The following is a 27,856-nucleotide window of genomic DNA, read 5'->3' as shown; positions in this document are numbered from 1 at the left end:
GCTACGTGGATAACAACCATACAAAGACTTGTTTACATCAGGGTCCTCCATTTTCAATTAATCGCTTCTTTTGGGCTTGTTTTTCATAGACGTGGTTGCTCATTTCTCTCCCCCTCTCTCTCAAACCTGGCAACAGTGTTTCAGCGTGGTGGACGGTGGTGCTGCTGGTGGTGGTTAGACAAATAGACAGACAAGACAACAGGCAGGAAGACACTGGCTGCAGCCAAGGCAACAGGTTGGGAAGAGTTGTTTTTATTATGTTTTGTGAATGCGTGGCTTCTGTGACTGTCTGTCTGCAGGTTATACGGGCTTATAACACTAACGTACGGTGGCAACGCACGTTTCGTTCAATGAATGAGCGCTTCTGTGCGTGTCTGCATTGTGTGTGTAGGAAAACAGCAGACCTACAAGCTCACAACGCGTGGCATCCGCGACGCGTTGTGAGCTTGTAGGTCTGCCGTTTTCGGTGTGTAACGTCATTGGTAAATATAGTATCTCACTATCTCTCTGTCTGGTCTGGAGTCAAGACTGTTGTGTGACTCAAGTCAACAGTCACTGCCAGTCACAGTCGCACTATTTCCAAAAGGCATTCATTCATTGTAGACTATAGTTTTGAGAAACTGTCTGTCTGCACTCAAAAGTTATAGTTTTAAAACTAAATGCCACCGTTTCACCAGCCAGCCTGAATATGTCAATAGGCTTAGTTTGCAACGTGTAAAGATCCGTTTTAAAGCGTTTTCGTTCTGAAGAAAGTTAAAGAACATGTTTTCCAAAGAAAGGGAACTCGTTTTGTCATTTTAAGCTGCAAGGCAGTCTCACTTCCAGTCAGAGACACGTGTGTGTGTGTGTGTGTGTGTGTGTGTGTGTGTGCGCGCGCGTGAGCTAATCTCAATTCATTTCAATTCAAAGTGTGGCTTTCTTCTTGGCAAGGCATATTGTCCCTAGGGACATGCTGCTGTTGAATGGACAGGTTTATTAGATGCAGTTTTTTAAATAACGTAGATGTCATGAAATCAGGCTGCTTGATAGAGAGAGAGACAGAGAGAGAGAGAGAGAGAGACACAGAGAGAGAGAGAGAGAATGTATAAATCCTCCTTGGGGTCTTTAGAGTGCAGGTTTCGAGGTGAAAGGTTACTCGTGTCTGATTGGCTGCCAGTGATGAACCCACCAACTTAGCCATTCCCCCTTCTCCCTCTCTCTCTCTCTGTCTGTCTCTCTCACTCACTCAGTCTCTGACACACACACACACACACACACACACACACACACACACACACATTATATTTTAACCCAGCTGATAGAGGTATCAATGAGTGATGGAATGGTATGTGACTTGTGTATTATTAGATGAGTGGATGTACAGAGGGGGATACATTTCCGATGGGGGGGGGGTGGGGGGGAGGCAAAGTTCTACTTCTAACTCAGATCCATTTAACTGAATTATTTATGAATTGCCGATCCTTATTTTGGGTGGAGTTGTTCAGGTACCGACATCGGAAAAGCTGCCAATACTGCCTATCATTCTGGTATCGCTGAGTATGCCAGTCTCTTCCCCGGGGGGAGGGGGGGGGGGGGGGGGGCAGGCAGGCAGGCAGCCATTACTAGTCTATTATCAACAACACTAAGTCTCCTCAGGCTCAGATCCTGTCGTCCCTTCACAATCCCAATGCTGCACATTTTACCCAGGTTATTAACATAAAATAGGTGTAACTTAACATTGTGGGAGAGAGCAAGGCAGTGATTGAGCGAGTTAAAGAGGGCCAAGAGTGGTGGGGGGTGACTGACGACTGACGTTCAGTTGGAGCTTGGTGGAGGCCCCCCCTGAGGGTGGAAGCCCCCCCCTGAGGGTGGAGGCCCCCCCCTGAGGGTGGAGCCCCCCCCTGAGGGTGGAGGCCCCCCCTGAGGGTGGAGGCCCCCCCTGAGGGTGGAGGCCCGTTTCAATTGAAACTGGTGAAACATAGCTAAGGCCTCCTATGTGCACGTCCCTGCTCAGGGGCACTCATTGCCATTCTGGCAATTCTTGCCACGGACATACACAAAATGAGTGGGCAATAATATTACCAGAAAAACATAACGAGCTAGCCCTGAATGACCACGACAGGTCTGTAACTCGGCCTGAGAGTGTTCAAATGTAACCATAGTGGACCCTTTAAGGATCCATTTGTACCCTTATGGGTCTATTTGGTTCAATTTGTACACTCTGAGTGCAAATAAAACATTTTTTTTGAGAACCACCACCAGTACTAGTTGGACTCCTAATATGCCATAGTGTCATAGTAGTAAGTAAGTGGCATACATCATGTTCTGAAGAAAACCTGGAGACTTGACAGTCAGTAACTGGGTCTTATGATCAAAATAAGAAAAAAAATCACACCTGTGTGAACTGAGTGGTGCAACTCCCCCCCACCCCTCTCTCTCATTAGCAGGCAACAGTGCAGCACTCTCTCTCTCTGTTTCTGGCACAACAGTGCCACTTTTGCCCCTACTGATACTCATAGTCACATACTCACATAGGTTAACACGGACATTGCTGTTCCTTGGAGTGGTTGCACCACTCAAAAATCAAATAAAGAAAATATGCCACGGACAAGACCAAGGCATTTCCACGGACTCATCCGTACACATTTCCATGATCATTTTACAGTAATCAATTAGTTTGTCCCTGAACCCCACTTTGAGAACCACCGTTTAATAATTACACTGGTATTGGATCTGTATTCGGTATCGAGTCATCGATTGAATTGATATCGGAAAGGAAAAACTACTCTCTCTCTCTCTCTCCTTCTCTGAACACACACACGTACACACACACACACACACACACATGCTCCTTTAATCACCAATGCACTTTCTCTGTTTGTTTGTTTGCCTCCTTGAAGTCAGGTTTTATATCTGAGGCCGTCCAATCCTCCTGTACCGTCTCGCACGGGGTCATCGGTCACTAGGGGAGAGGTGAGTCTTGTCTGTCTGTGTGTGTGTGTGTGTGTGTGTGTGTGTGTGTGTGTGTGTGTGTGTTTATGGACGTGTAGATTGTAGGACCGACTGACCCTATTATTTTGTAGCTCACAAACAACATGTTGTGATCTTTGTTGTAGTTAGTTTGCAGATCGGGGTGGGCAATTATTGAGAAACGGAACATATTGTGGAGGGCTGGGCCCCTAAAGGCTAAACTAAATTCTGAGTAATATACAGTAATTATTATATACATTTCTATATAAAAACCAGTAAATGGCATTGTTTTGACAAGCTGATAAGTGATAAGAGTATATATTATGTTATTATTAGGCAATGGAAAAATTGAGGTTGCCTTTCCAAAAAAATAATTTATTCAATAACATTTTCCAAAACAATGTCAACAGGTTGTCAAACACACGCAATTCACGGCAGGAAAGTTGCGTGTACGTGAATAAAAGTGCTTCAAAATAAAAGCTATGCAGTTTTAGTCCGCGCATAAGGACGCTTAAAATGAGAGAGTACGCTTTATTTTCTAATTTCCAAGTAACCTTTCACGGGCCGGTCAAAGTCAGCCGTATAATGCCCAGGTCTCATTGGTCTATTTTTTGGGGCGAGGAGGACACACGTCATAGGACAGTGTATGAATTCACCTTAAGTCCCGCCCATGGTTGTGCCCCTCTTCGCACCCATTGGTTGCTGTTTCATGGTTGGACAAAAATCATTTCTCTCCACCCACTACCATTGAAATAACGTGTTTTTCAGTTTGTTCGTATTGATAATCTGTGCGCTCAATTCTTATTTTAAACTTGGTGTCAGTAAAAAGGAACATCACAGGTGCAGCATGGTGACTGGGCTGATATCATGTTTATTTTTGTTTTTTCCCCGATATTATACAGAGGACCACAATGGATGATTTTCCAAAGTCTGTTTTCACAACTGAATGACTAGCTGACTACACAAATGAAATGTAGAAAAATGTTTTTTTGTTTTACTGAAGATTTTACATCACCTTTGATTTGGCTTTTGTTCTAGACTAGAGGTACTAGACACTTTTGATTTATATTGAACTCATTGATGATTTTTTTTTAAATTTTTCATATATATTCTTTGCTGGTGAAAACCGTTTAAATAATTTGGATTATTTTGAGAACGATCCGATACCGATATGGATGGATGGATGGCAACCGCAAGGTTGCCAGTTTGAACCCGGGCTCCCCCAGAGTTAGTGTCGAAGTGTCCTTGAGCAAGACACTGAACCCCTAATTGCTCCTGATGTGCTGGTTGGCGCCTTGCATGGTTTCCGCTGCCATCGGTGTATTAATGTGTGAATGTAATGCACAATCTATGTAAAGCGCCTTGGATAAAGGCACTATATAAATGCACCATTTACCATTTAGCATTGATGGATATGGATTGCACCTCCTTATAACAAACCAGTTAGGCCAGTCCACACCAATGAAACTCCTTGCAACTGCCATTCAGGGATAACGGTTGCAACAAGTATAGTTGAATGGAATTTGGTGTCAACCAGCCTTTAGACACACAACACGGTTTCCACCGAGACATTGACGAAATGACAGTCCTAAGATAAGATGGTATTAGAGAAGATGGTGATGTCATGTCCTGCTGGACTGAAGACCTTTCACTTCTTTTGAGATGATTTCTACAGCATGCCACAGTCCATCAGCTCTTTCTTAACCGGCTTATGGACAGTGCCGTAATTGATGTAATGAATCATTAAGGACGAGACTTTGGGTCATGTTGGGTCAACATAGTGAAGTGAAGTAATTAAAGCACATTTTCTCAAGTACTGTGCTTACAATTTTGAGTTTTACTTTACTGGAGAATACATAATTTCCAGTATTGTTTCTCCATTAGCATCCCGGAGGCAAATATTGTACTTTTACAACACTACAATTATTCGAAAACCCCTAACCCTAACTAGTTACTTTGTAGATTTTGATTATTATCATAAAACATACAGTAACCACTTCAGCCATATACATTTTGTATATGGCTAAATAGATCTGCTATTTTCAACAGAATTTCGACACATTTTGAAAACTTGTGAAATGGTACATTCTGGTACTTTAATACCAGACTTTTACTTGTAACAGAGTATGTCCTGCCTTTCTTGTGGTATTAATACTTTGACCCATCCAGGACGGGAACCTCTTTTGGTGTTTCAAGCATTATGTTAAACTTTAGCTATTGAAAAATAGCAGAAATAGCAGATCTACAAGAAGCACTGAGTGCCGCGCTACGAGCTTGTATATCTGCTATTTTTGAAAAATCTTGAAAAAGTGGTGCAAATCTTTGAATATATATTCTTTCAGAGCGAACGTTTTTTAACTCGGATGGGGGTCGGTGGCCAATTACATATAATTTTTGGGGCGAAATAATTAATTAGTTTGATATAGAAACAGGGTTTTCCGAAAACCGTAATGACTTAGAAGACATTTGTAGAATCTGGTCTCAGTCCTAAAATGACTTGGGTACACAATGCTGGTAGTATTCCAACACTGTTGTCTGTCTGTCTACTGTACATCAGCTGACCGATGGCCTGGATGGAGGTCATCGTGAACCGACCCTTGACCTGAAGCAGTGTGTTACTTATCAACCTGAGATGGACTGTAAGGTAGAGTCCTTGTGAGGGCAGCAGACCAGAACACAGCTAGTACCAGAGGACTGTAAGGTAGAGTCATTGTTGTGAAGGCAGCAGGGCAGAACACAGCTACTGTACTGTAGTACCACTGGGGATTGTGTCATTGGCCATAGGAGGCCAGGCTGAACAACTAAAGTGGTTTCTCTGTAAACGGTTTTGGCTTGGTCCATTTCTTAGGTGAGTTATCGTTGGAGAAACTTTTCCCGCAGGTCGTATATGGAGAGACATTGACAATACCTTACCTACGTTTTCAAAGAATTTGTTATGCAAATTATGATGTAATGAATTGTAAAATAAGAAGAACATTTAATTGTGTTCAGTGTTTTTGATGCATTTTCGGTTAATTTCCCAGTCCTATTTTGGAGTCAAATTCAATATAGTACTGTGTCTGTAATGTATCCAGTTTACAGCCAGTGTTGCCATGTCTGCTTATTGGAAGCGACTTTAGGCTTCTAATAAGCTGGGAAGTTAGTGGAGGCAGAGCAGCCTTTTGATGCAGTTGAGGTATTGTGTCATCCACATGGTTGACTTATACAGTATAGCATGTGGTTCTCAACCAAATGGACCCTTACGGGGTCTGTGACCTGGAGAGTGATCTACAAAATACAAATGGAACCAAATGGACTTGCCTTTTTGAATGATTGGATACTTTGATAGTCAGAAATGTAAACGGCACGTGGTACGGTCAGACATTAACCCATTCTGACCGGGAACCCGTTTTGGTGTTAGCATCATGTTATGCTTTAGCTATTGAAAAATAGCAGATCTACAAGCTCATATCGCTCAGAGCTTGTAGGTCTGCTATTTTTTTAAAGTCGTGAAAATGTGGCGCAAATCTTTGAATATCATTTTATTCTTTCAGAGCGAACGTTTTTAACTAAAATATTGGCTTATGGGCGGTCCCTGGAACTACATATTTTGAGATGGGGGTCCGTGGCCCAATTGAGATAATTCTGGGGGTCCTTGACATGAAAAAGGTTGAGCACCACTGACATAAAAAAACTGTCAGGATTTAGAAGACATTCGTAGAATCGTCCTCTGGTCTAAATGGGTTAATTGGTGTCAGGAGAGGACATTCCACATTTTGGTGACGAGAACTTTCCCACGTTTGTTCTATATTTGGGTGGTACCATCATGGTCGCTCCCTCAATGGCTTTAGTGTTGTGGCCTGTCTGTGGGTGTCACTCACTTTGGAGAAGTAGTCAGACAGGTGGGCACTAAATGCCTATTCATAGTCTGGATTTTCGGTGGTGAGCTGACCACCGCTCCGGTGGTGAGGTGACCACCGCTCCGGTGGTGAGGTGACCACCGCTCCGGTGGTGAGCTGACCACCGGAGCTGAAATAACGTTGAGCGGTGGTGAGTAAAAACAGAGAGACGGGCTGGAGCGGTGGCGGTGGTTTGCTCTCCATCGCGGCTCGTGACGTCATGTTGTAGTTCGGTGGTCACCTCACCACCGAAACTCCAGACTATGTATGAGCCTTAACACTTTGGATATCTTGACCCATTTAGACCATGCGGACCAGATTATACAAAATGTCTTTCCAAATCCTGATAGTTTTCTGGAAAACGTATCAGTGTGGTGCACTGGTGCTCAAACCTTTTCATGTCAAGGACCCAGAGTATTATCTGTATTTGGCCGCGGACCCCCATCTGAAAATATGTTGTTTATACCAGGGACCTCCATCTGAAAATATGTTGTTTAAGCCAGGGACCCCCATCTGAAAATATGTTGTTTTAGCTGCAGGGACCCCCATCTGAAAATATGATGTTTTATCCAGGGACCCCCATCTGAAAATATGTTGTTTAAGCCAGGGACCCCCATCTGAAAATATGTTGTTTTATCCAGGGACCCCCATCTGAAAATATGTTGTTTTAGCTGCAGGGACCTCCCAGAAGCAAAGATATGAGTTAAAAACGTTCACTGTGAAAGAATATATATTCAAAGATTTGCATACATTTACCCGCAAACTGCTGCGTTCTGCGGAACTTTAGCTGCGTCCGACCGTGTCCACTGTCCAGTCTCTGCAAAGACCTTTAGTCTGCCAGGCCAGCTCATTATGTCGTGCACTTATGTGACAACAGAGCTGTCTTGAGCACCTGTTACACACACACACACACACACACACACACACACGCGCATGGGAACTGTACACCTGGCACCTGCAGGCTAACTGTATTACCCATGCAGAGAAAATGTGTTAAATGAAATAGTAGGACCATCTAATTACGTAGTTATGTGATCTTTCTGAGCTAAACAACATGAACAATGGAGGCTATATAGTGTTACTGGAAGGTACTAGTGTTCTCATTCCTTCCCGTACGCGTCGCTCAACATGTCTTTGCCAATGTAAGCAAGCGGCCAGCGCTGTACCCAACCGTGGTGGAAATGACACTCGGAATATTTGTTTCAACCCATTCGGGGCGAGAATACCTTTTGGTGTTTTAAAGCATTATGTTATACTTTAGCTATTGAAAAATATATATTACAGAGTGAACATTTGAACTCAAATCTTTGCTTCTGGGGAGGTCCCTGGAACAACATATTTTCAGATGGGGGGCGGAAGCATGTTAAATCATTTTTGGGGTCCTTGACATGAAATATTGAGCACCACTGATATAGAAAAATGTTTTTTCAGAAAGCTTTCTCGATTTATTTGGACTTTTCTTTCCTTCGACGTCAGGTCTAATTGGGTTAAAGATATTTTTTGGGAGGCTTTTTTTGTGACCTTATTATATCAACTTTATTACAGGCTCGTGGCCCACAAGGTAAGACAGTACATCACATATACGAGAATACAAATAAAAATAAAATAAAAAAATACAGTACATTTACCCAGCCCCACAGGTTACTACTCTAGGCGAGGCACTCATGCCAGTGTCCTCTGATGGTAGAAGTGTACCTTACAGAACTACGGCCAGGGTCTGTCATCTGTCCAATGAGTCTATTCAGCGAGCGATCCAGCCTGATAGTGGAAAGTGGAGACAGACAGGAAACCAGGGGAGAGAGACGGGGATTGACATGCAGCAAAGTTTGTCAGGAAGTAGGAACGGATTGCATTAAACAACATTAAACTCACTATGCCACTCTATTTGCCACTCACTTTATGCGTGCGCATACACTGTATAATAGTACAGAATTAGCGACAGTTTTTTTTTTTTACAAAATGAAAGGTTCAATTTGACTTATATCTCATGATGTGGGTTTGGCAGTAATCAAGTGAATGAATGAATGACATCTCTCTCTCTCTCTCTCTCTCTCTCTCTCTCTCTCTCTCTCTCTCTCTCTCTCTCTCTCTCTCTCTCTCTCCCTCCCTCTCCAGATCCTCTCCTGCTAGCGTAATCTTGCCCTCCGTCCACGCCACCTCACAACAGAGTCGCCTCCGACACACACACACACACACACACACACACACACACACACACACACGGCGGTAGGAGTCATGCTGAGTCAGGAGGTTTTGGCGAGGCTGCGGTTGCCAGATCTGGACGGCGTGTCTCAGTACGTCAGAGGCCTGTCCACGTCCACGCTGGTCAGCATGGGCGCCGCGGCCGCCCTCACCACCTACTACCTGGCAACGCGGCCCAAGCCCCTCCCACCGCCCTGTGACCTCACCATGCAGTCCGTCCTGGTCCAGGTGAGCGTCGACGGTCCTCGTACCCAGCGTCGACAGACCTCCGGTCAGTCGGCGCTGTAATGCTGAGCGTCTTCTCTCTCTCCACCCACAGGGGGCAGACTTGGCACGGCGGTCCCCGCTGGCGAGCGGAGACGACGACCACGTGACGCATTACTACGACGACGCCACCACCATGTACGAGTTCTTCCTCCGAGGAATAAGAGTCTCCGGTAAGTCCTACTGTATACTATACTGTATTCTTTTATGTTCATGTTGCACCGTATTATCACTAAAATAACATTGGTACTATCTGGGGTTGAAACTAGAGATGTTCCCTGACACTGTATCGGTATCGGGAAAAGTATCGGATCGGCCCTTATTTGTCATATCGGTTCATATCGGTATCGGTGAATATGCCAGTCTGACCACCGATCCGACACAGGGGTAAGGGGTTGACACTATGCCAGTCTAACCACTGATCCCACACAGGGGTAAAGGGTTGACACTATGCCAGTCTAACCACCGATCCCACACAGGGGTAAGGGGGTTGACACTATGCCAGTCTAACCACAGATCCCACACAGGGGTAAGGGGTTGACACTATGCCAGTCTAACCACAGATCCCACACAGGGGGTAAGGGGGTTGACACTATGGCAGTCTAACCACAGATCCCACACAGGGGTAAGGGGGTTGACACTATGGCAGGTAAAGACAATGTTGAGACATGTGGAGTTTGCTTTGGAGTTTCCCAAAACTGCAAGTGCACATTTGAGTGAGGAGTCTGCTCTAAACACAACAGGAGATATATATATAGCTAGATATCTATAAACACAACAGGAGATCACGACAATGGTATGGGTATTCGGTATCACAGAAATGGTGGTATCGGATCGGAAGCGAAAAAAGTGTATCGGGACATCCCTAGTTGAAACTATATAATATTTTTCTTAGCGATCATTCTATCGATTACTTTTCGATTAAGTGATTAATCAAGAAGCAGTTTCTTTATGATCTTTCATACGCCAACAAACCACGGGTGTTTGATTCCATACTGGAAGTTCTGGGTGATGTTTACGCAATTCGTAATCAATGTTGTCTATTCTTTCTTTCTTTCTTTCTTCTCCAGATAATGGCCCGTGCCTGGGTTCCAGGAAACCAAAGCAGCCATACCAGTGGATGACGTACAGAGAGGTACAGTTTGACACCACCCAAAAAACTAATTTAATGTAATTCCTGCTTAGTTTAGGCTGTGTGTATATACGGCTGTTGTTTATTTACAGAGTGTGTGTGTGTGTGTGTGTGTGTGTGTGTGTGTGTGTGTGTGTGTGTGTGTGTGTGTGTGTGTGTGTGTGTGTGTGTGTGTGTGTGTGTGTGTGTGTGTGTGTGTGTGTGTGTGTGTGTGTGTGTGTGTGTGTGTGTGTGTGTGTGTGTGTGTGTGTGTGTGTGTGTGCATGCCCGCGGACGTGTGTTAGGTACAGGAGAAAGCAGAGAACCTGGGCTCAGCCTTGGTCCACAGAGGACACTCCAGAACTACAGACGCTCACGTCGGCATCTTCTCTCAGAACAGAGCCGAGGTACACACCTCCATGTTACAACTTTTTGTGTTAAAAAATAAATAAATAGACGCCCTACTTTATCACACTACAGCGTCGCACAAAAGTAGCAAATCCGTACGCTCGTTTTGCACTTACAGATCTGCTACTTTTGCTACTTTAGAGCTTCAAATCAGAAAAGTAAAGATTTTGGACATATGACGTTTCCACCAGGGGGGCAGTCAGACAGATATTTTGTGAAGCCACTGAGGAAATCGGGATTTCATGAAAGTTCATATAATGGCCTGTTGTGGCGCTGTCATTGGACCCAGAAAAACCCATAGCCCCATAGAAGTCCATGTATTTGGGCCCAACTTCACCTAGACTGTATTACCTTAATAAACATGAATACTTTCTGCTTCCAGTCAATAGTTTAAAGTCTCATTTCTAATGTCATAATATTCGTTTTGGAAAATTATGGTCCCATTTATTAAAAAAATGACCATAAAGTCGCGTATGTTCTGAGGGGTGTGGCTACCGTTACAGTCTATGGTCGGGATTCCCCTCCCACTCGAGTCAAAATAAAAACCAACGGAGAAGAAGGGGGGGAAGTCCCGCCTCGTTGTCTGGGCCAGCCAATGGCCAGCTGGGCCAAAACGGATCTAGAAAGATGGCGACTTACAATACAAGGACTGACAGGCTTCATTTTACGTTCATGTTAGACCCAGAGAACGCTTTGTCCATATTTTTTACAGTCTATGGTTTCCACGCAACAGAGACGACATAGTCACTGTGCATGTGTGTGTCCGTGTGTGTGTGTGTGTGTGTGTGTGTGCGTGCAGTGGACCATCACTGAGCTGGCGTGTTACAGCTATTCCTTGGTGTCAGTGCCTCTCTATGACACACTGGGGACAGAGGCCATCACGTACATCATCGACAGAGGTACACACACACACACACACACACACACGCACACTTAACTTAAAAAACAAACTTAAAAAGAAAAAACTTTTAAAAAAAACTTTAAAAATGTAATTAATAAACTAAAAAAATAACAAAAAAACCTTAAAGTACGTAATTTATTCTAATTGTTGTTATTGCTATTTAAAAGCTGCGTACCCTTCCCGTGTTCACGCGTCTTACTTGTGTATACAGTCATGTATGATAGGATGGTTCTGTATACTATACAGTGGGTCATGTACTTATGATAGGATGGTTCTGTGGAGACCTCGTGTTCGCAATATGTTTTTCTGTGCTATGGTTTGGTGTGTTTTTTTTCTTCTTTTTTGGTCTTGAACAAACGTGGGGACAATAAAGCTTATTATATTATTAAGTAGCAAGTAGTACGACGATGACATTCCCCTCTCTCTCCTGCCTGCGTGTGCGTGTGTATGTGTGTGTGCGTGTGTATGTGTGTGCGTGCGTGTATGTGTGTGCGTGTGTGTGTGTGTGTGTGTGCGTGCGTGTGCCTGCAGCGTGCCTGTCCACCATAGTGTGTGACTCGGCAGAGAAGGCCCAGCTGCTGCTGGACTGTGTGGCGGACCGGGAGCATCCTGTACGCACCGTCATCGTGATGGAGGGCTGCAGCGCCGAGCTGGCCACCAGGGGGCAGCACAACGGCATCCAAATACTCAGCCTGGAGGAGACGGAGGTTAGCCCCCGGAGACTATGAGAGATCTGTCGATCCATCGCTTATTTTCAACGCACGCGCGGCACAGCACACGTCAAAAGACGTGATTGGCAGTGTGGGCAGCCAATCAGACAGATAGATATTGTCTGTTATTTAGGATATTGTACTATTGTCGGTAAAATCAGTATCGGCAGATACTGAAAATCAAATGATCGGAGTTGGAACGGGATAAAAAAAAAATCACACCTGTGTGATGTGACTAAGTGAGGGACGCTCTTATCATCTTACAACATGGAGGAGGTGATGTAATGATGTAAAACAACAGTGTCAAAACAACAGTGTCATTACATTCTCTTTATTACTTGCTTCATTAATTATTGCAAGTAATAGTTTTCGTCCAGTGCTTCGATGCGTATGTCGCCGTTTGATGTGTATGCGCCGTGCCAGCGTATGACGTAATGACTACTTGTGCTTGATATGGCGTCATATAGTGGTGTCAGATTACATACATGTATACATAGGGACATTACCTTTAATCCTCCCGACACTAAAACATATCGTCATTACGTCACCATCGAAAACCAATTACACCCTGGCATTGGGTCCTTTAATCCACCACTTTATTACGTCATCATTGAGAGCTAGTTATACCAGTTATACCCTGACGTCATTATGCTGCTACGATACATACGCATCAAACGGGGCATACGCAAAGTAACCACAGTATACCGCTAACCAACTTACATATACATATACATAGAGGCATTTCCTTTATTCCACCCGACACTGATCGACATATACTTCACCATCGAAAGCAGTCACTCATCCGTATTAATTACAACATTACGTTTCTACTTTTTTACCTCCAAAAACTAGGTACGTAGTAAATGGCTAAACCTAATAATTAAATATTTCATTAAATATTTCAATTATTTCACAACGGTGTTGTGCAATAATTGTGACCCTAGCAGATCTACAAGATCACAATGTGATTTATCGATTATATTAAATGGTGCATAGCCCTTTTATCCAATTAGTTGAAAATAACAAATCTACAGTGCATCACGTTGAGCTTGTAGATTTAGACAGCTTGTTGGGCGACTGTGGCTCAGGAGGAAGAGCAGGTCGTCCAATGATCCGTGGGTCGGCGGTTCGAATCCCGGCTCCTCCTCCTGTCTACATGTTGAAGTGTCCTTGGGCAAGACACTGAACCCCAAATTGCTCCCGATGTGCTGGTTGGTACCTTGCATGGCTTCCACCGCAATCGGTGTATGAATGGGTGAATGTAATGCACATGAATGTAATGCACAATATATGTAAAGCGCCTTGGATAAAGGCGCTATATAAATGCACCATTTACCATTTGCTAGTTTTGTCAAAGAGATTTGGTGTAGAGTGAAATCTGTGCACTTCTTTCTTTCATTCCTTCCATGACTAAACATCCATATCTTCCCCCCCAGGCACTGGGCAAGGCCAACCACCACGCACCCTTGGTGAGTAACCATGACAACCTCAGGATATCTCTTGTCCTAATAGTCGGTTCAATAGGGTGTATGACCCCTGACCTTTGTCCCCTGACCCCTCTCCCACAGCCCCCCCGCCCCGAGGACATGGCTGTCATCTGCTTCACTAGTGGGACGACAGGTAGGCCTAACAACACCACAGCGCTTCAACATGTCAGAAACTAAACGATAATCGACGTTCAGGCATGAAGAAGGTCACAAAAGGTTACAAAAGGAATGAAATAAAAACAAATTCAAAAATATTAAAGCTGAGTATAGTGTAAAGCAGCGTTCCGAAACGTTTTCATAACACTCTTTATAGACCTGTAAAGGCCAAAGAATACTCCAGTTTGACCTCAGTCAGTGACGTCATGTTGTAGTTTCAGTACAGAGAGAAGTGCTGGGGTGAGTTTCTTTCCACCGCTGCTCAGTGACGTCATGTTGTTGTAGTTTCAGTACAGACAGAAGTGCTGGGGTGAGTTTCTTACCACCGCGGCTCAGTGACGTCATGTTGTTGTAGTTTTAGTACAGACAGAGATAAGTGCTGGGGTGAGTTTCTTACCACCGCGGCTCAGTGATGTCATGTTGTTGTAGTTTCAGTACAGACAGAGAGAAGTGCTGGGGTGAGTTTCTTACCACCGCGGCTCAGTGACGTCATGTTGTAGTCATGTTGTAGTTTCCCAACCACAGCGGTGGTCACCTTATCACCTACAGTATGCAGCGGGTCTTAACTCTTCCCTCACCACAGCCCCATCTAGTGGTTTGAAGTGAAGCGTTGCCTGGTGACGATGAAGCATGGTGACGTGCGTGATGTCATCACTGTCACGACATCACAGGCTAAGATAAATATACTAAGTGTGTGTCATGCAATTCAGTTACAAAACGTTTTGTAGCTTTTGTAATCAATTAATGTTTTAGACACAAGCATAGCAGGATTTAAATATGCGATTGTTTCAGACTTGTGTTAGAATCTTGGTACTGCTCTCCTGGGTCCAGGCTACCAGCGGATGTCTCAAATGTGAACCTATTTTCCATGATAAAGTTGTGGGTTTCATCAATAGACAGGTTGACCCGGACACCAATACCAACCTGATGGATATATTTAAAAAAACAGAAGAAAAATTCTTGAACGCTTTTAAACTCTTGGTAATTACTCCAGCGACCAGGACCAGCATTGCCTCTCAGTTCCAGGAGAAATGGAACAATTTCACGAATTCCTCGTACACTGCAGGCGATTTAATTACAGAGTTTCAAAACCTAATGGACCACACCTACGACATCCTGAAGGAACGCAGGAATGAATCGCTCTGCGTACACACATGTGGAATGCTTATTCAAAAGGTGAGGACCTGTTGGGGGGATAATCCACTCTCATATCCATGTGATAAAGATATACCACACAAGTGCCCCCCTGCTAATGGTGAGTTGCACTGTGGCCACTCTGACCTGGAGACGGGAGCGGGCAGTAACCTCAGTCTGTCGTGTGCTCTTCCCTGGCACAGCCTGGTGTGGAGTGGTGAAGACATGGTGCTAAAGTACCGCTGGGCCAAAGATCTATCGGGCGGAGGCTATGACCATCTGCTGGCCCACAATCAGTCGGACCTCCTAATGGAAGATGTGAACGCCACGGACGAGGGAACATATCGATGCTCGCTTGAGGATCAAGATGGAAACGTCTACTCGAATGTATCGTGGTCCGTCCGTGTCCCTTCACCCCCCACAACGGCTCCACCCCCCACAACGGCTCCACCCCCCACAACGGCTCCACCCCCCACAACGGCTCCACCCCCCACAACGGCTCCACCCCCCACAACGGCTCCACCCCCCACAACGGCTCCACCCCCCACAACGGCTCCACCCCCCACAACGGCTCCACCCCCCACAACGGCTCCACCCTCCACAACGGCTCCACCCCCCACAACGGCTCCACCCTCCACAACGGCTCCACCCCCCACAACGGCTCCACCCTCCACAACGGCTCCACCCCCCACAACGGCTCCACCCTCCACAACGGCTCCACCCCCCACAACGGCTCCACCCCCCACAACGGCTCCACCCCCCACAACGGCTTCACCCCCCACAACGGCTCCACCCCCCACAACGGCTCCACCCCCCACAACGGCTTCACCCCCCACAACCACGGATGCTCCCGGTGTGATACCTGGCGGTGTGACGCCAAGGCCGGAACACGATACGCCAGATGACGGTCATGGCGACGTTGGCGTCCTCATCACTGTCATTATTACTTCTCTGGCCGGGTCGGCGCTGACCATCGCCGGGGGGGTGATGGGGTTTAGAAAGTGGAAGAACAGAGGCGAGGAGTGATATATTATGTCTGTTTGTTTAGGGCACTGTGATGGCCACACATGATGGCCACACAAAGTTGGTAAAACATGGAGTTGTCTTTTTGGTTTCATTTATATTTATTTTCAGCACTACTACATTCTACATGCATAGGACATAGCAGGACTACACACAACCGGTTAACCCTCCAAGACCCAGCGTTGCTTTTTAGCAACAAATTTATTTTAATTAATTACTAAATTATTATTTTTTTCTGTTCTTTTTTCACCTAAACGTCATCAGTGATGTTCATTGCAATGCCATTTCAATGCCATTTCATTGCCATTGGTCATGATATTTGCATATAAATACCCCCCACAGAGGCTGAAATTCACACAAATTAAAAATGTCTGGTCTCTGTGCGATTTTGAACATTTTTTAACCTATGACTTTTGACCTTTACCCTAATAAAAGTACCGTAATTTCCGGACTATAAGGCGCACCTGAATATAAGCTGCACCAGCCAAATTTAGGGAAAATCCCGTATACAAGCCGCACTGGACTATAAGCCGCAGGTGGCCCCCTAGTGGCCGTTACGTTAGCTCAGAGCCTTAGATGGCTCTGCGTTAGCTGTAAAAATCCATAGATTAGCCGCACCGTTGTATAAGCCGCAGGGTTCAAATCATGGGTAAAAAGCCGCGGCTTATAGTCCGGAAATTACGGTAGGTAAAATAATTGTAATATATGTTTTTTTGTGATCATTAGAATGTCTAGAACTTGTTTTATTCATTATTGTGAAAGATGTCCCCCAAATGTAAATTTGGGGGATATATTTTTTAGTCTTAGTCCTAGTAGTACAAAGCGGGTCTTAGAGGGTTAAATGACACACTGTTTATTTCAACTTTGGTGATAAAGTTACAGACTGGAGTGCACATCCATATGTTATATTTTGTCAAATTAATGCCAAGTCGTTTTATCAGGAGTTATTTAATGTTTGTTTGTTTTGAGTATCAGTTCTCACGGGTGTGATTTCTATACTGTTGTTTGTGTCAGGTAACCCTAAAGGAGCCATGCTGACACATCGGAACATCGTGTCCAACGCTTCAGCAGTCATCCGCCTCACTCAGGTAACACCCTGTAGTTGTACCTACTGTCCATCATGTCGGCATCACACCTCTGCTCCTCGCCACTCCTGTAAAGGTGCGTTCAGACTTGGATGGTTAGAGCGGCGCCATTACATACAAAGACGATGCAAAGACGAGAAGTTGTGAGAGCCCCGCCAACGGGCGCGGCGCGACCAGGCACAGCACAAACGGGACGAACTGAGTCGAGTCTAGTCTGAACCATAGAAAATATGGACAAAGCGTTCCCCGGGTCTAACATGGACGTAAAATTAAGCCTGTAAGTCACCATATTTCTAGATCCGTTTGGGCCCAGCTGGCCATTGGCTGGCCCAGACAACGAGGCGGGACTTCCCCCCCTTACTCTTCGTTGGTTTTTATTTTGACTCAACGGGGGGTTCAGTCATAGACTGTAACGATAGCCACGCACCTCAGAACATAATAATAATAATAATAATAAATAATAGCTCAGATTTATATAGCGCTTTTCTAAATGCCCAAAGCGCTTTACAAGGGAACACTAGGAACAGACTTTATTAAGATAAAAAAACAAAATAAAACATAACAGATACAGGGTTAAAAAGATAAAAGGATAAACGAGACGTCAACTGGGGAAAGCTATTTTGAAGAGGTGGGTTTTGAAAGAGAGGAGAGAGGGAGCAGCTCTGAGATGGTTGGGGAGTTCATTCCAGAGTTTGGGGGCCGAAACATAGAAGGCCCTGTCCCCCCAGGTGCGGTACTTGGCCTTGCGGACCTTCAGGAGGTTGGCTTCACTGGACCTGAGGGAGCGGGGGGGACATATGGTTCAAGAAGATCGGAAAGGTAGGGGGGAGCCAGGTTATTGAGAGCTTTGTAGGTGGTGAGCAGGATTTTGTAGTGAATTCTTTGTTTGATGGGAAGCCAGTGTAGGTCGTGGAGGACGGGTGTGATGTGGTCTCTGGAGCGTGTACTGGTGAGCAGGCGGGCAGCGGAGTTTTGCACGCAACTTTATTTTTTTGATAAATGGGACCATAATTTTCCAAAAAGAATATTATGACATGAGAAATGAGACTTTAAACTAGTGACTGGAAGCAGAAAGTATTCATGACCATGTTTATTAAGGTAATACAGTCTAGGTGAAGTTGGGCCCAAATACATGGACCTCTATGCAGATATGGGGTTTTTTTTCGGCCCAATGACAGCGCCACAACAGGCCATTATATGAACTTTCAGGAAGTCCCGATTTCCTTAGTGGCTTCACGAAATATCTGTCTGACTGCCCCCCTGGTCTGAACGCACCTTTAGGGTGACCAGATCCAAACTGTTCATTTGAGAGACTGAAGTATCACTTGTGTGGGACAGTGGGGACGGGACGGGGTTAGCAACGTATAACTTTAATGCCTTGATGTCATATTCAACCATATAGGCCTAATATTGCCTATCCTTTTGTTATTAAACTCCTCTGGTGTCTCACATTCATCCTACGGGATATTTATCGTGTTATTTTAACAGGCTTAAAACCACATCTTAGAGGAAAGAGACAATGAGAGAGATTTACAACAGAAAGCCAACTATTGGGGGACTATATTAGGGCATTTGAACAGTGATGCCTGGCAGTCACAATGTGGGACACGGTCTCAATTTGCGGGACGCCTGAGAAGTCTTGGAAATGTGAGATTGTCCCACGCAAAGGGGGGACATCTGGTCACCCTAGCTCCTCTCCATGCTTCGTCTCCAGTCGTACTATCACACGACAACAGAAGATGTGATGTGTTATGATGTCTTTTCTTCCACTGGCCCACATGTTTGAGTGTGTGGTGGAGGGACACATCCTTCACACATTCTGTACGTAGGACGCCTCAGGCCGTCATAAGGATTCGAACAGAGCTGTACCGTAGACGTCTGTGGACGTCTTAAGGCATCCTCAATGATACGGGGCGAGATAAGAATATTCAGAATTGTTCCTATTTTGTTTTTGGCCCGTTCGCCTTTCGGCTGCCGTATGCTACGCTCTGGGCTCATATTAGCTTGCCGTTGACTTACGTGTTAGCGCGGCGGAAAGAATGACTCGTCTCTCCTAATCCAGGGCGCTCTCCGTGGTTATGAACGGATCGATATACTGGCGCTTCATTTCTGCTCCTCATCCGTCTCTCCCGCAAAATATGAACGCTTTTTGGATCATATATCGTATAAATTAAAATGATCGCAATGTAAGCTAGCAATGTAAAGTAAACATTTTTTTTTAGTAGATTGTTTCCGGGTCATGGCTTTCAGAGTAAAAGCGCTGAGACAACCCCGGCCACCCAGAGCTCCTATTTTGAAGCACTTCCGGCACTGATAGTGTTTTAACAATGACTTACCTACTGTGTGTGTGTGTGTGTGTGTGTGTGTGTGTGTGTGTGTGTGTGTGTGTGTGTGTGTGTGTGTGCATTCCTGTCCTGCAGGCTAGCAGTCGGTGGACAACCAGTGACGTGCACATATCCTACCTCCCTCTGGCTCATATGTTTGAGAGAATAGTACAGGTATGCTTGTCATCTGTAACCGTGGACTTACCGTCAAACCTTTTTTTATTTCATTATTTTGTGGTTTATTGTCTCCACCAGGCCGAAGGCGTGGGGGGGAGAGTATGTATTGCAGTCTGTGTGTACAGCTTGTCTCCGGCACCTTTGGCCCGGTCCATGTCAAACTTCGCACACGCACTCACACCTGGATGCCAACGACGAACCTCTGTCGCAAAATAATTTTCCAAATGTTCCAATTACTCGCACACATTTTATCCATACAGCACGCAAATCGTTACACACTAACTTTATAGTAGTGGGATCAACACAGATTTGCAGGATTGGTCAGTTTTTAACAAAATGCCTCAAATCATGAACGCACCGTGCAATTTATTTGAAATTTTGCACGCTCATTGTCACTAAGCTGAGGACGAGATGGCAGCGCCAATTTGCATTTTTACTTTTTTACTTTTGTAAAACTCCTTGCAAATCGGTACACAGTATGTCTATAGTCAGTTTCTTTTTAATCATGTTGGGGGGGGGGGGTTCCTGGAACAACATATTTTCAGATGGGGGTCCGTGGCCAAATACAGATCATTCTGGGGGTCTTTGACATGAAAAGGGTTGAGCACCACTGATATAGAAACATAGGTTTTTCAGAAAACCGTCAGGCTTCAGGAAGACATTTTGTAGAATCAGGTCCTCAGGTCTTATAATAAGGGGTTAATAATACCCCCCCCCCCCCCCCAGGCGGTGTTGCTGGTGCATGGCGCCAGGATCGGCTTCTTCCAGGGAGACATCCGTCTGCTCATGGACGACATGCTGGCTCTGAAGCCCACCGTGTTCCCCGTGGTCCCCAGACTGCTCAACAGGATGTTTGACAAGGTGAGGTGTTTGCTTGTAATGTGTTCCCCCATACCGTATAGAGACTGCTCAACAGGATGTTTGACAAGGTGAGGTGCTTTGCTTTGTAATGTGTTCCCTCTATCAGTGGTTCCCAAAGTGGAGTCCGGGGACCCCCAGGGGTCCTTGAGGGAGTTCCAGTTCCATTTGTACACTCTCAGAGTTCAATTGACATTGATTTTACAATGGGGGTCTCAGAGAAATGCCATCAAACGGGGGTCCGAAGACTAATGCAGGTCAAACTGGTTGAAAAGTCTTCTCTTATGGGGGTCCCTGGCATAACTCTCCAAATGGGGGTCCCTGGGTTAATGGGTGTCAATGCACTTTGTAATTTGTAGCTCTAGTACTTCGGTACTCTAACTCGTGTGTGTGTGTGTGTGTGCGTGTGTGTGTGTGTGCTTGTGCAGATCTATGGGCAGGCCAACACCCCGTTGAAGCGCTGGATACTGGGGTTTGCCTACAGGAGGAAGGAGGCGGAGCTAAAGAGAGGCATCGTGAGGAGAGACAGCATCTGGGACAAACTCATCTTCAGAAGAGTCCAGGTGTAGTTACTGTATATAAATATTAAATTCCCATTGACAATGAATGGATAATTTTACGTCATAGTGTCTGAGCAAATCGGCTTAGTGTCTATTTTACGTCATGATGTACGATGATAAGAGCGCCCCTCATTTCACACGGGTGTGATTTTTTTTCCTCCCACGTCACAGAGTGACAACGCACCGAGTGCACTCAGTGTGAATTTCCGAACGCACCCACAGAGCAGCATGGAGCGGCAGGGCTCGATACAAATCACTCAATGGTCCCGTCCTGCATACCACCTAAATTACCTAAATGTCACATAATGCAGGATGTTGCGTTATTGCAAACGATCACTTCCAAACTCTTGACACTTCCTGGCAGAAAGTAGCTCATAACAAGTCTATGGTGGATTTTTATTACACAAAAGCTTTGCAGATAGAAGGAGGATAATTCGAGGCGCCCGCTGGCCAAGTGGTCCAGGCGCATGTGCACATATTCAGCTTTTTCCTACAGCCCATAGTGTATTGCGTTTGTGTGTGCATAAGTTCCTCTTTCTCTTGCTTCGTTTTGCAAGAGAAACAAGTGGCCAGGTCTATGAAAACAAGCACAAATGAAAATAGCTGATCTACAAGCTCACCGCGACACATTGTGAGGTTGTACATCCGTTATTTAAAAACACATTGAGAATATATCTAAATATTTTGAATATTTTTTAAACATTTAAAAAAAAAAGGCACAAAATATGTTCAAATGGAAGTCTGTGGACAATTACATAGCCTATTAATCTGGGGTTCCTTGATGTGAAGAAATGTGGAAGCAAGCCCAAATAAGCAACTTTACACTTTAGAATCAAGCCCAAAAAAAACATCAACCAGCAACTACCAATAATTTATTTGCAAGTGACAGGTCAACGGTTGCTTATAATAAGCAGACATGGCAACACGGCCTGAATTGGCGGGGGAAAACGTGGATAGGCTTTGGGCCTGACATCTTGAAAACTCTCTTAAAGTCTCTTGTAGCAAAAACACGAAAAATGATAAAAAATAATATGCTCATGTAAAGTAGAGTCCTTCTTAGTAACGATGTGTTTTTACTGCCACCTACAGGCCACTCTTGGGGGTTGCGTGCGTATCATGATAACTGGAGCTGCTCCTGTCTCTACTACAGTCCTCACCTTCATGAGAGCTGCTCTGGGCTGCCAGGTAGCACACACACACACACACACCCCACACAACACACACCCCACACAACACACACCCCACACAACACACACACCACACACACACAACACACACCACACCACACACACCTTTTTAAAGCCTCGGACAACGACTTTTCTTCTTTCTAATTATTTGTCATGATTCTGATAGCCCTGGCCCGTTGTGTGGCAGTTCTATGAGGGTTCTATGCTCAGACTGAATGGATTAATTAAGTGTCTGTCTGTCTGTCTGTCTGTCTGTCTGTCTGTCTGTCTGTCTGTCTGTCTGTCTGTGTGGTAGTTCTATGAAGGCTATGGTCAGACTGAATGCACGGCTGGATGCACCATGACCCTGCCTGGAGACTGGACTGCAGGTAAGACTCACTGTCACCATGTCTAGAACCACTTCAGCAGTATAGCGACGTCTACGAGTACTAGAAAAAAGATCCATTTAACCCATTCTGACCTGAGATCAGATTCATACGAGGTTTCCACTGGACACACACTGGTCTGATTAACCCATTCTGACCTGAGATCAGATTCTAAAAATGTCAGTCGTTCTTCGATTTTTTTCAAAAATAGCAGACCTACAAGCTCGTAGCGCGCCACTCGGTGGCGCGCTATGAGCTTGTAGATCTGCTATTTTTCAATAGCTAAAGCATAACATGATGCTAATACCAAAATGGGTTCCCGGTCAGAATGGGTTAAATATGATCACTTTACTAGCTGTTGTGACGTCACTCTGATGCATGGCAGCGTAGAGCTGTGTAGAATCCACTGACCTTCAGCGTTCCTTCAAGGTCACGTGGGAGCCCCTCTGCCCTGTAACAGCATCAAGCTGGTGGACGTGGCTGAGATGAACTACCTGGCTGCTAATGGAGAAGGAGAGGTACGCGCGCGCATGCACGCACGCAACGCAATGCACGCACGCAAGCACACACACACCTGCGAACAACAAACCTTTGTCCTCTGCATGTCAGAATCAGAATATCTTTATTGTCATTGTACGAGACAACGAAATTGAATTGCAAACCAGATCAGTGCATTTAAAACAAAATACATAATACTCTATATAAAAACACAAAAAAACGCATATTGCACAGTAAGTCCTTTTAGTTCATAAAGTGTCGAGTGTCAGAGTTCAAGTGTCAGTGTTTAGAGCTATGACTGCTCTGGGGTAGAAACTGTCCTTCAGTCTATTAGTCCTGGTCTTGATGACCCTATAGCGCCTCCCTGAGGGCATGAGCTGCAGCAGGTGGTGACCTGGGTGGGATGGGTCCTTGAGGATACTGTTGGCTCTCCTGCTACAATGTCTCTTGTAGAGGTCCTCCAGAGATGGAAGGGGACATGCCATGATCCTCTGGGCAGTATTTATGACCCCCTGAAGGGACTTTCTTTCTGCCGCCGTGCAGCTGCAAAACCACAGGGAGATGCCGTAGATCAGTACCGACTCAATGGCACATCGGTAGAAGGACAGGAGCACACTCTCCATCAGGTCCATTTTCCTCAGCACTCTGAGAAAGTACAGTCGCTGTTGACCTTTCTTCTGGAGCGCAGTGGTGTTAATTTTCCAGGTCATGTTGTCCGAGATGTTCATGCCCAGTCATGTGAAAGTGACCACAGTCTGTGCGTGTGTGTGTGTGTGTGTGTGTGTGTGTGTGTGTGTGTGTGTCCAGGTGTGTGTGAAGGGTTCCAGTGTGTTCCAGGGTTATCTGAAGGACCCAGAGAAGACCAAGGAGGCCATCGACAACGACGGATGGGTGCACACAGGAGACATTGGAAAATGGCTGCCGGTAAAAAATAAATAAATTGATTGATTGATTGATTTTATTTGGTGAGAGTTAGAATATGGATATTTCAGCCCTAAGGCAACGTGTGCGTGTGTGTGTGTGTGTGTGTGTGTGTGTGTGTGTGTGTGTTTATGCGTGCGTCACTGACAGAACGGCACCCTTCGGATCGTGGACAGGAAGAAGCACATCTTCAAGCTGGCCCAGGGAGAGTACATCGCCCCGGAGAAGGTGGAGAACGTCTACGTCAGGAGTGACGCCGTGGTGCAGGTCTTTGTGCACGGAGACAGTCTGCAGGTACGTCTTTATGCCTGGAGACAGTCTGCAGGTACGTCTTTATGCCTGGAGACAGTCTGCAGGTACGTCTTTATGCCTGGAGACAGTCTGCAGGTACGTCTTTATGCCTGGAGACAGTCTGCAGGTACGTCTTTATGCCTGGAGACAGTCTGCAGGTAACGTCTTTATGCCTGGAGACAGTCTGCAGGTACGTCTTTATGCCTGGAGACAGTCTGCAGGTACGTCTTTATGCCTGGAGACAGTCTGCAGGTACGTCTTTATGCCTGGAGACAGTCTGCAGGTACGTCTTTATGCCTGGAGACAGTCTGCAGGTACGTCTTTATGCCTGGAGACAGTCTGCAGGTACGTCTTTATGCCTGTGGTCCTTTAACCCATTCTGAACGGGAACCCATTTTGGTGTTAGCACTATGTTATGCTTTAGCTATTGAAAAATAGCAGATCTACAAGCTCATAGCGCGCCACCGAGTGGCGCGCTATGAGCTTGTAGGTCTGCTATTTTTGAAAAATCGAACAACGACTGACATTTTTAGAATCTGATCTCAGGTCAGAATGGGTTAATCAGACCAGTGTGTGTCCAGTGGAAACCTCGCATGAATCTGATCTCGGGTCAGAATGGGTTAAGTATTACGTTCCATTTGCCTGTACGTCGTTGTGTTTACAATAATACACGGTATGTTGTTTTTGTTCAGGCATGTCTGGTAGCAGTGGTGGTCCCGGACCCTGAATTCCTGTGTGCGTGGGTTAAGAAGACCCTGGGTCTGGACCACGCATACCTGGAGCTGTGTGGCAAACAGGTCAGCAAGCAACCCATTGTAATATTACTTATACTGGATATCTTGTCCACTAGTCCCTTCCTGACATTGTAGTCTAGGTTTTATCCGTTGACGGTATTGTCAATATATTTAGTCTTAGTTTTAGTTTTAGTCATCGTAGCTTAGTTTTTATTTAGTTTCCGTCAGTCGAAAAAGGTAGTCAACAGTGCCCACTTAGGAGACCATTACTATAATCTAGACCAGTAGTATAATCTGTTTACTGCGATGGTCTATCTTTCTAATATCCACCATCTTTTGTGACGTCTCCTTTTTCCTGTCTGCCCAGGAAGTGAAGGTGGCCATCTTGGCGGATATGACGAGACTCGGCAAGGAAGGAGGTCTCAAGTCGTTTGAGCAGGTATTACACGTGGTGGAAAAATACCTTTTCTTTTTTACCAAAAGTGTTGCGATGTAACTTTATTTAATGTATACAATGTAATTTGGTCCAATCTGTTTGTTGTTGTTATACAATCTCATTTATAAAATGAGTGGAGTTGTCTCCCTGCTCTTCTATTGAAATCTATTTACATCGTGTCAAAGCAAAGGTCATGTCAAAGGTCATGTCTGACCTAGTTGACACAGGATCTGACACAAATCATTTTAATCATTTATTTATGTCCACATAAGAGATACAGTACAAGGACACAGATGTTTACAAGGTGCTGTACAGAATGCAATCAGCAAATCCCAGACAAACGCCCACACACCCCTCGGGGGTACAAGTAACAGTGGCTAACGATGGCAGAAGAGATTGCACAGAATTTTGCAAGCCGTTTTATCTGCTTTTTTCGGCATCCCAAGTTGTTGGAAGCCTCTTCCAACCAAACTGTGTACGTGTCCTAGGCTGCCGTAGATAAACACAAGTAGATTGCACCTGTAGCCTAGCTCTATGATGGTCTGGAGGAGAGGATGGTACTTTGGTCATAAAGGCTTCCTCTAAACTAGAATCAAAGGTGAACTCAGGCCACTTCAAGACACACACACACACACAGCCAGGTTGAAACAAGACTTTCCTCGGCATACTAATGTGAACTGTGTGTGTGTGTGTGTGTGTGTGTGTGTGTGTGTGTGTGTGTCCACCAGGTGAAGGCCATCAGCCTCCACACAGAGATGTTCTCGGTGCAGAACGGCCTCCTCACCCCCACGCTGAAGGCCAAGCGGATGGACCTGAGGCAACACTTCCAGTCCCTCATCGATGACCTGTACGCCACCATCACCATGTAGACCCTCATCTCTGACCATCACCATGTAGACCCTCATCTCTGACCGGTACGCCTCCATCACCATGTAGACCCTCATCTCTGACCGGTACGCCTCCATCACCATGTAGAGCTTCCTTCATCATGACCTGTACGCCGTGCAATGCATCACGTCACAAAATCCCCATAACTCTGAGAGTGTACAAATGGAACTCTCTCACAGTTAACAGACCCGTAAGGTTCTAGTCTCGCGTAGCCAGACAACTAATTCCACAATCTCCGAATGCTAATGCTACACCTCCCCGAAATCCCATTAACGGACAGCTGTCATTTCCGTTCACGGAAATATCTTTACATTTTATTTTTTTGAGGGGCGCTAGCCCCTCCTATACACAGGTTTAATGTTTGTCTTTAGTTCAATGTTTGTTTTGTCAACGCCATTGACAATGAAGGGAAAATGTACGTCATAATGTGCCATTTGCATCATATTGTTTATTGTTAATGGCGTTTAATGTCACCATTATATCACCTAAGCAACACCAGTTAGACTTTAATATATTAGCGTCCCTCACTTCACACGGGTGTGATTTTTTTCAATATCCATTTCTGCTAAGCAGCAAGCTATATTATGCTTAGATTATTTCGATTTATATTATAAAATGTGCGCGGCTGTGAAGACAAATCCCTGTATGTGGTGAAAATGGTTATGAAAATTGTGGTAGTCAACAGTCTGGCCACGCGAGATTTAATTTACTTTGGTTCGTAACCTCCAACAAGGTTTCTTGTCCCTGGAACCAGGTTTGACAAAGGCTTTGACGAATGTAAAAATACTTTGATGCCAATACTTTTGTGATTTTACTCAAGTAAAATGTTGAATACAGGCCTTTTCTTTTGCCTGTAACATAATATCTTTTACATTGCAGTAGTATTGCTGCTTTTACTTAAGTAAAAACTACTTGGTTTGTAGCTATAGATGCATGGGGAACTCCATTTAAAAACAGGTTCTATAATAGTGGTGGTTCCAAAACATCTACCGCAAGACCCAAAAGAGAACTTTCTGGGCCAAAACTATTGAATAGCCAAGAATCTACAAGCAGGTTTGAAAGTTTGTGAAATATGTGTGACTTATTTTAACTTTTTTTGTTTTTGTCTTTTGAAACAATGTAGGCCTAATTCTTCTTTGCAGTAAATGAGAAGTGTTTTTATATTTACTGGCGACACTTAACCCATTCTGACCGGGAACGCACTTTGGTGTTAGCATCATGTTATGCTTTAGCCATTGAAAAATAGCAGATCTACAAGCTCATAGCGCGCCACCGAGTGGTGCGCTATGAGCTTGTAGATCTGCTATTT

General features: G+C 45.0%; 1 protein-coding gene across 1 annotated transcript; it reads left to right on the top strand.

Annotated features, from left to right (window-relative positions):
• The first annotated feature begins 141 nt into the window (after positions 1-141).
• On the top strand, positions 142-27,856 carry LOC308322557 (long-chain-fatty-acid--CoA ligase 1-like). Its single transcript, XM_080773908.1, has 22 exons — positions 142-235; positions 2,880-2,952; positions 8,943-9,257; positions 9,349-9,466; positions 10,364-10,428; positions 10,710-10,811; positions 11,612-11,711; positions 12,245-12,420; positions 13,860-13,892; positions 13,992-14,043; positions 17,238-17,311; positions 19,729-19,806; positions 20,536-20,670; positions 21,096-21,230; positions 22,317-22,412; positions 22,710-22,782; positions 23,209-23,297; positions 24,085-24,201; positions 24,349-24,492; positions 25,182-25,286; positions 25,591-25,662; positions 26,388-27,856. Exons 3-22 carry the CDS (start codon positions 9,063-9,065, stop codon positions 26,526-26,528), a joined length of 2,100 nt encoding a protein of 699 aa, XP_080630034.1. The 5' UTR covers positions 142-235; positions 2,880-2,952; positions 8,943-9,062; the 3' UTR covers positions 26,529-27,856.

Source organism: Protomyctophum bolini, assembly GCF_963924005.1.
Source record: "Protomyctophum bolini genome assembly, chromosome: 10".
Lineage (NCBI taxonomy): Eukaryota > Metazoa > Chordata > Actinopteri > Myctophiformes > Myctophidae > Protomyctophum > Protomyctophum bolini.
Note: the sequence above shows the minus strand (reverse complement) of the source record. Positions and strands in the feature narration are given on the sequence as shown.

What these genes read in the sequence shown, in the direction of transcription:
- LOC308322557 (XM_080773908.1), top strand. Translation starts at nt 9,063, where the DNA reads ATGCTGAGTCAGGAGGTTTTGGCGAGGCTGCGGTTGCCAGATCTGGAC. An exon ending in TCAGCCTGGAGGAGACGGAG is followed by an intron (nt 12,421 to 13,859) that starts GTTAGCCCCCGG and finishes CTTCCCCCCCAG; the next exon opens with GCACTGGGCAAGGCCAACCA. An exon ending in TCATCTTCAGAAGAGTCCAG is followed by an intron (nt 21,231 to 22,316) that starts GTGTAGTTACTG and finishes TGCCACCTACAG; the next exon opens with GCCACTCTTGGGGGTTGCGT.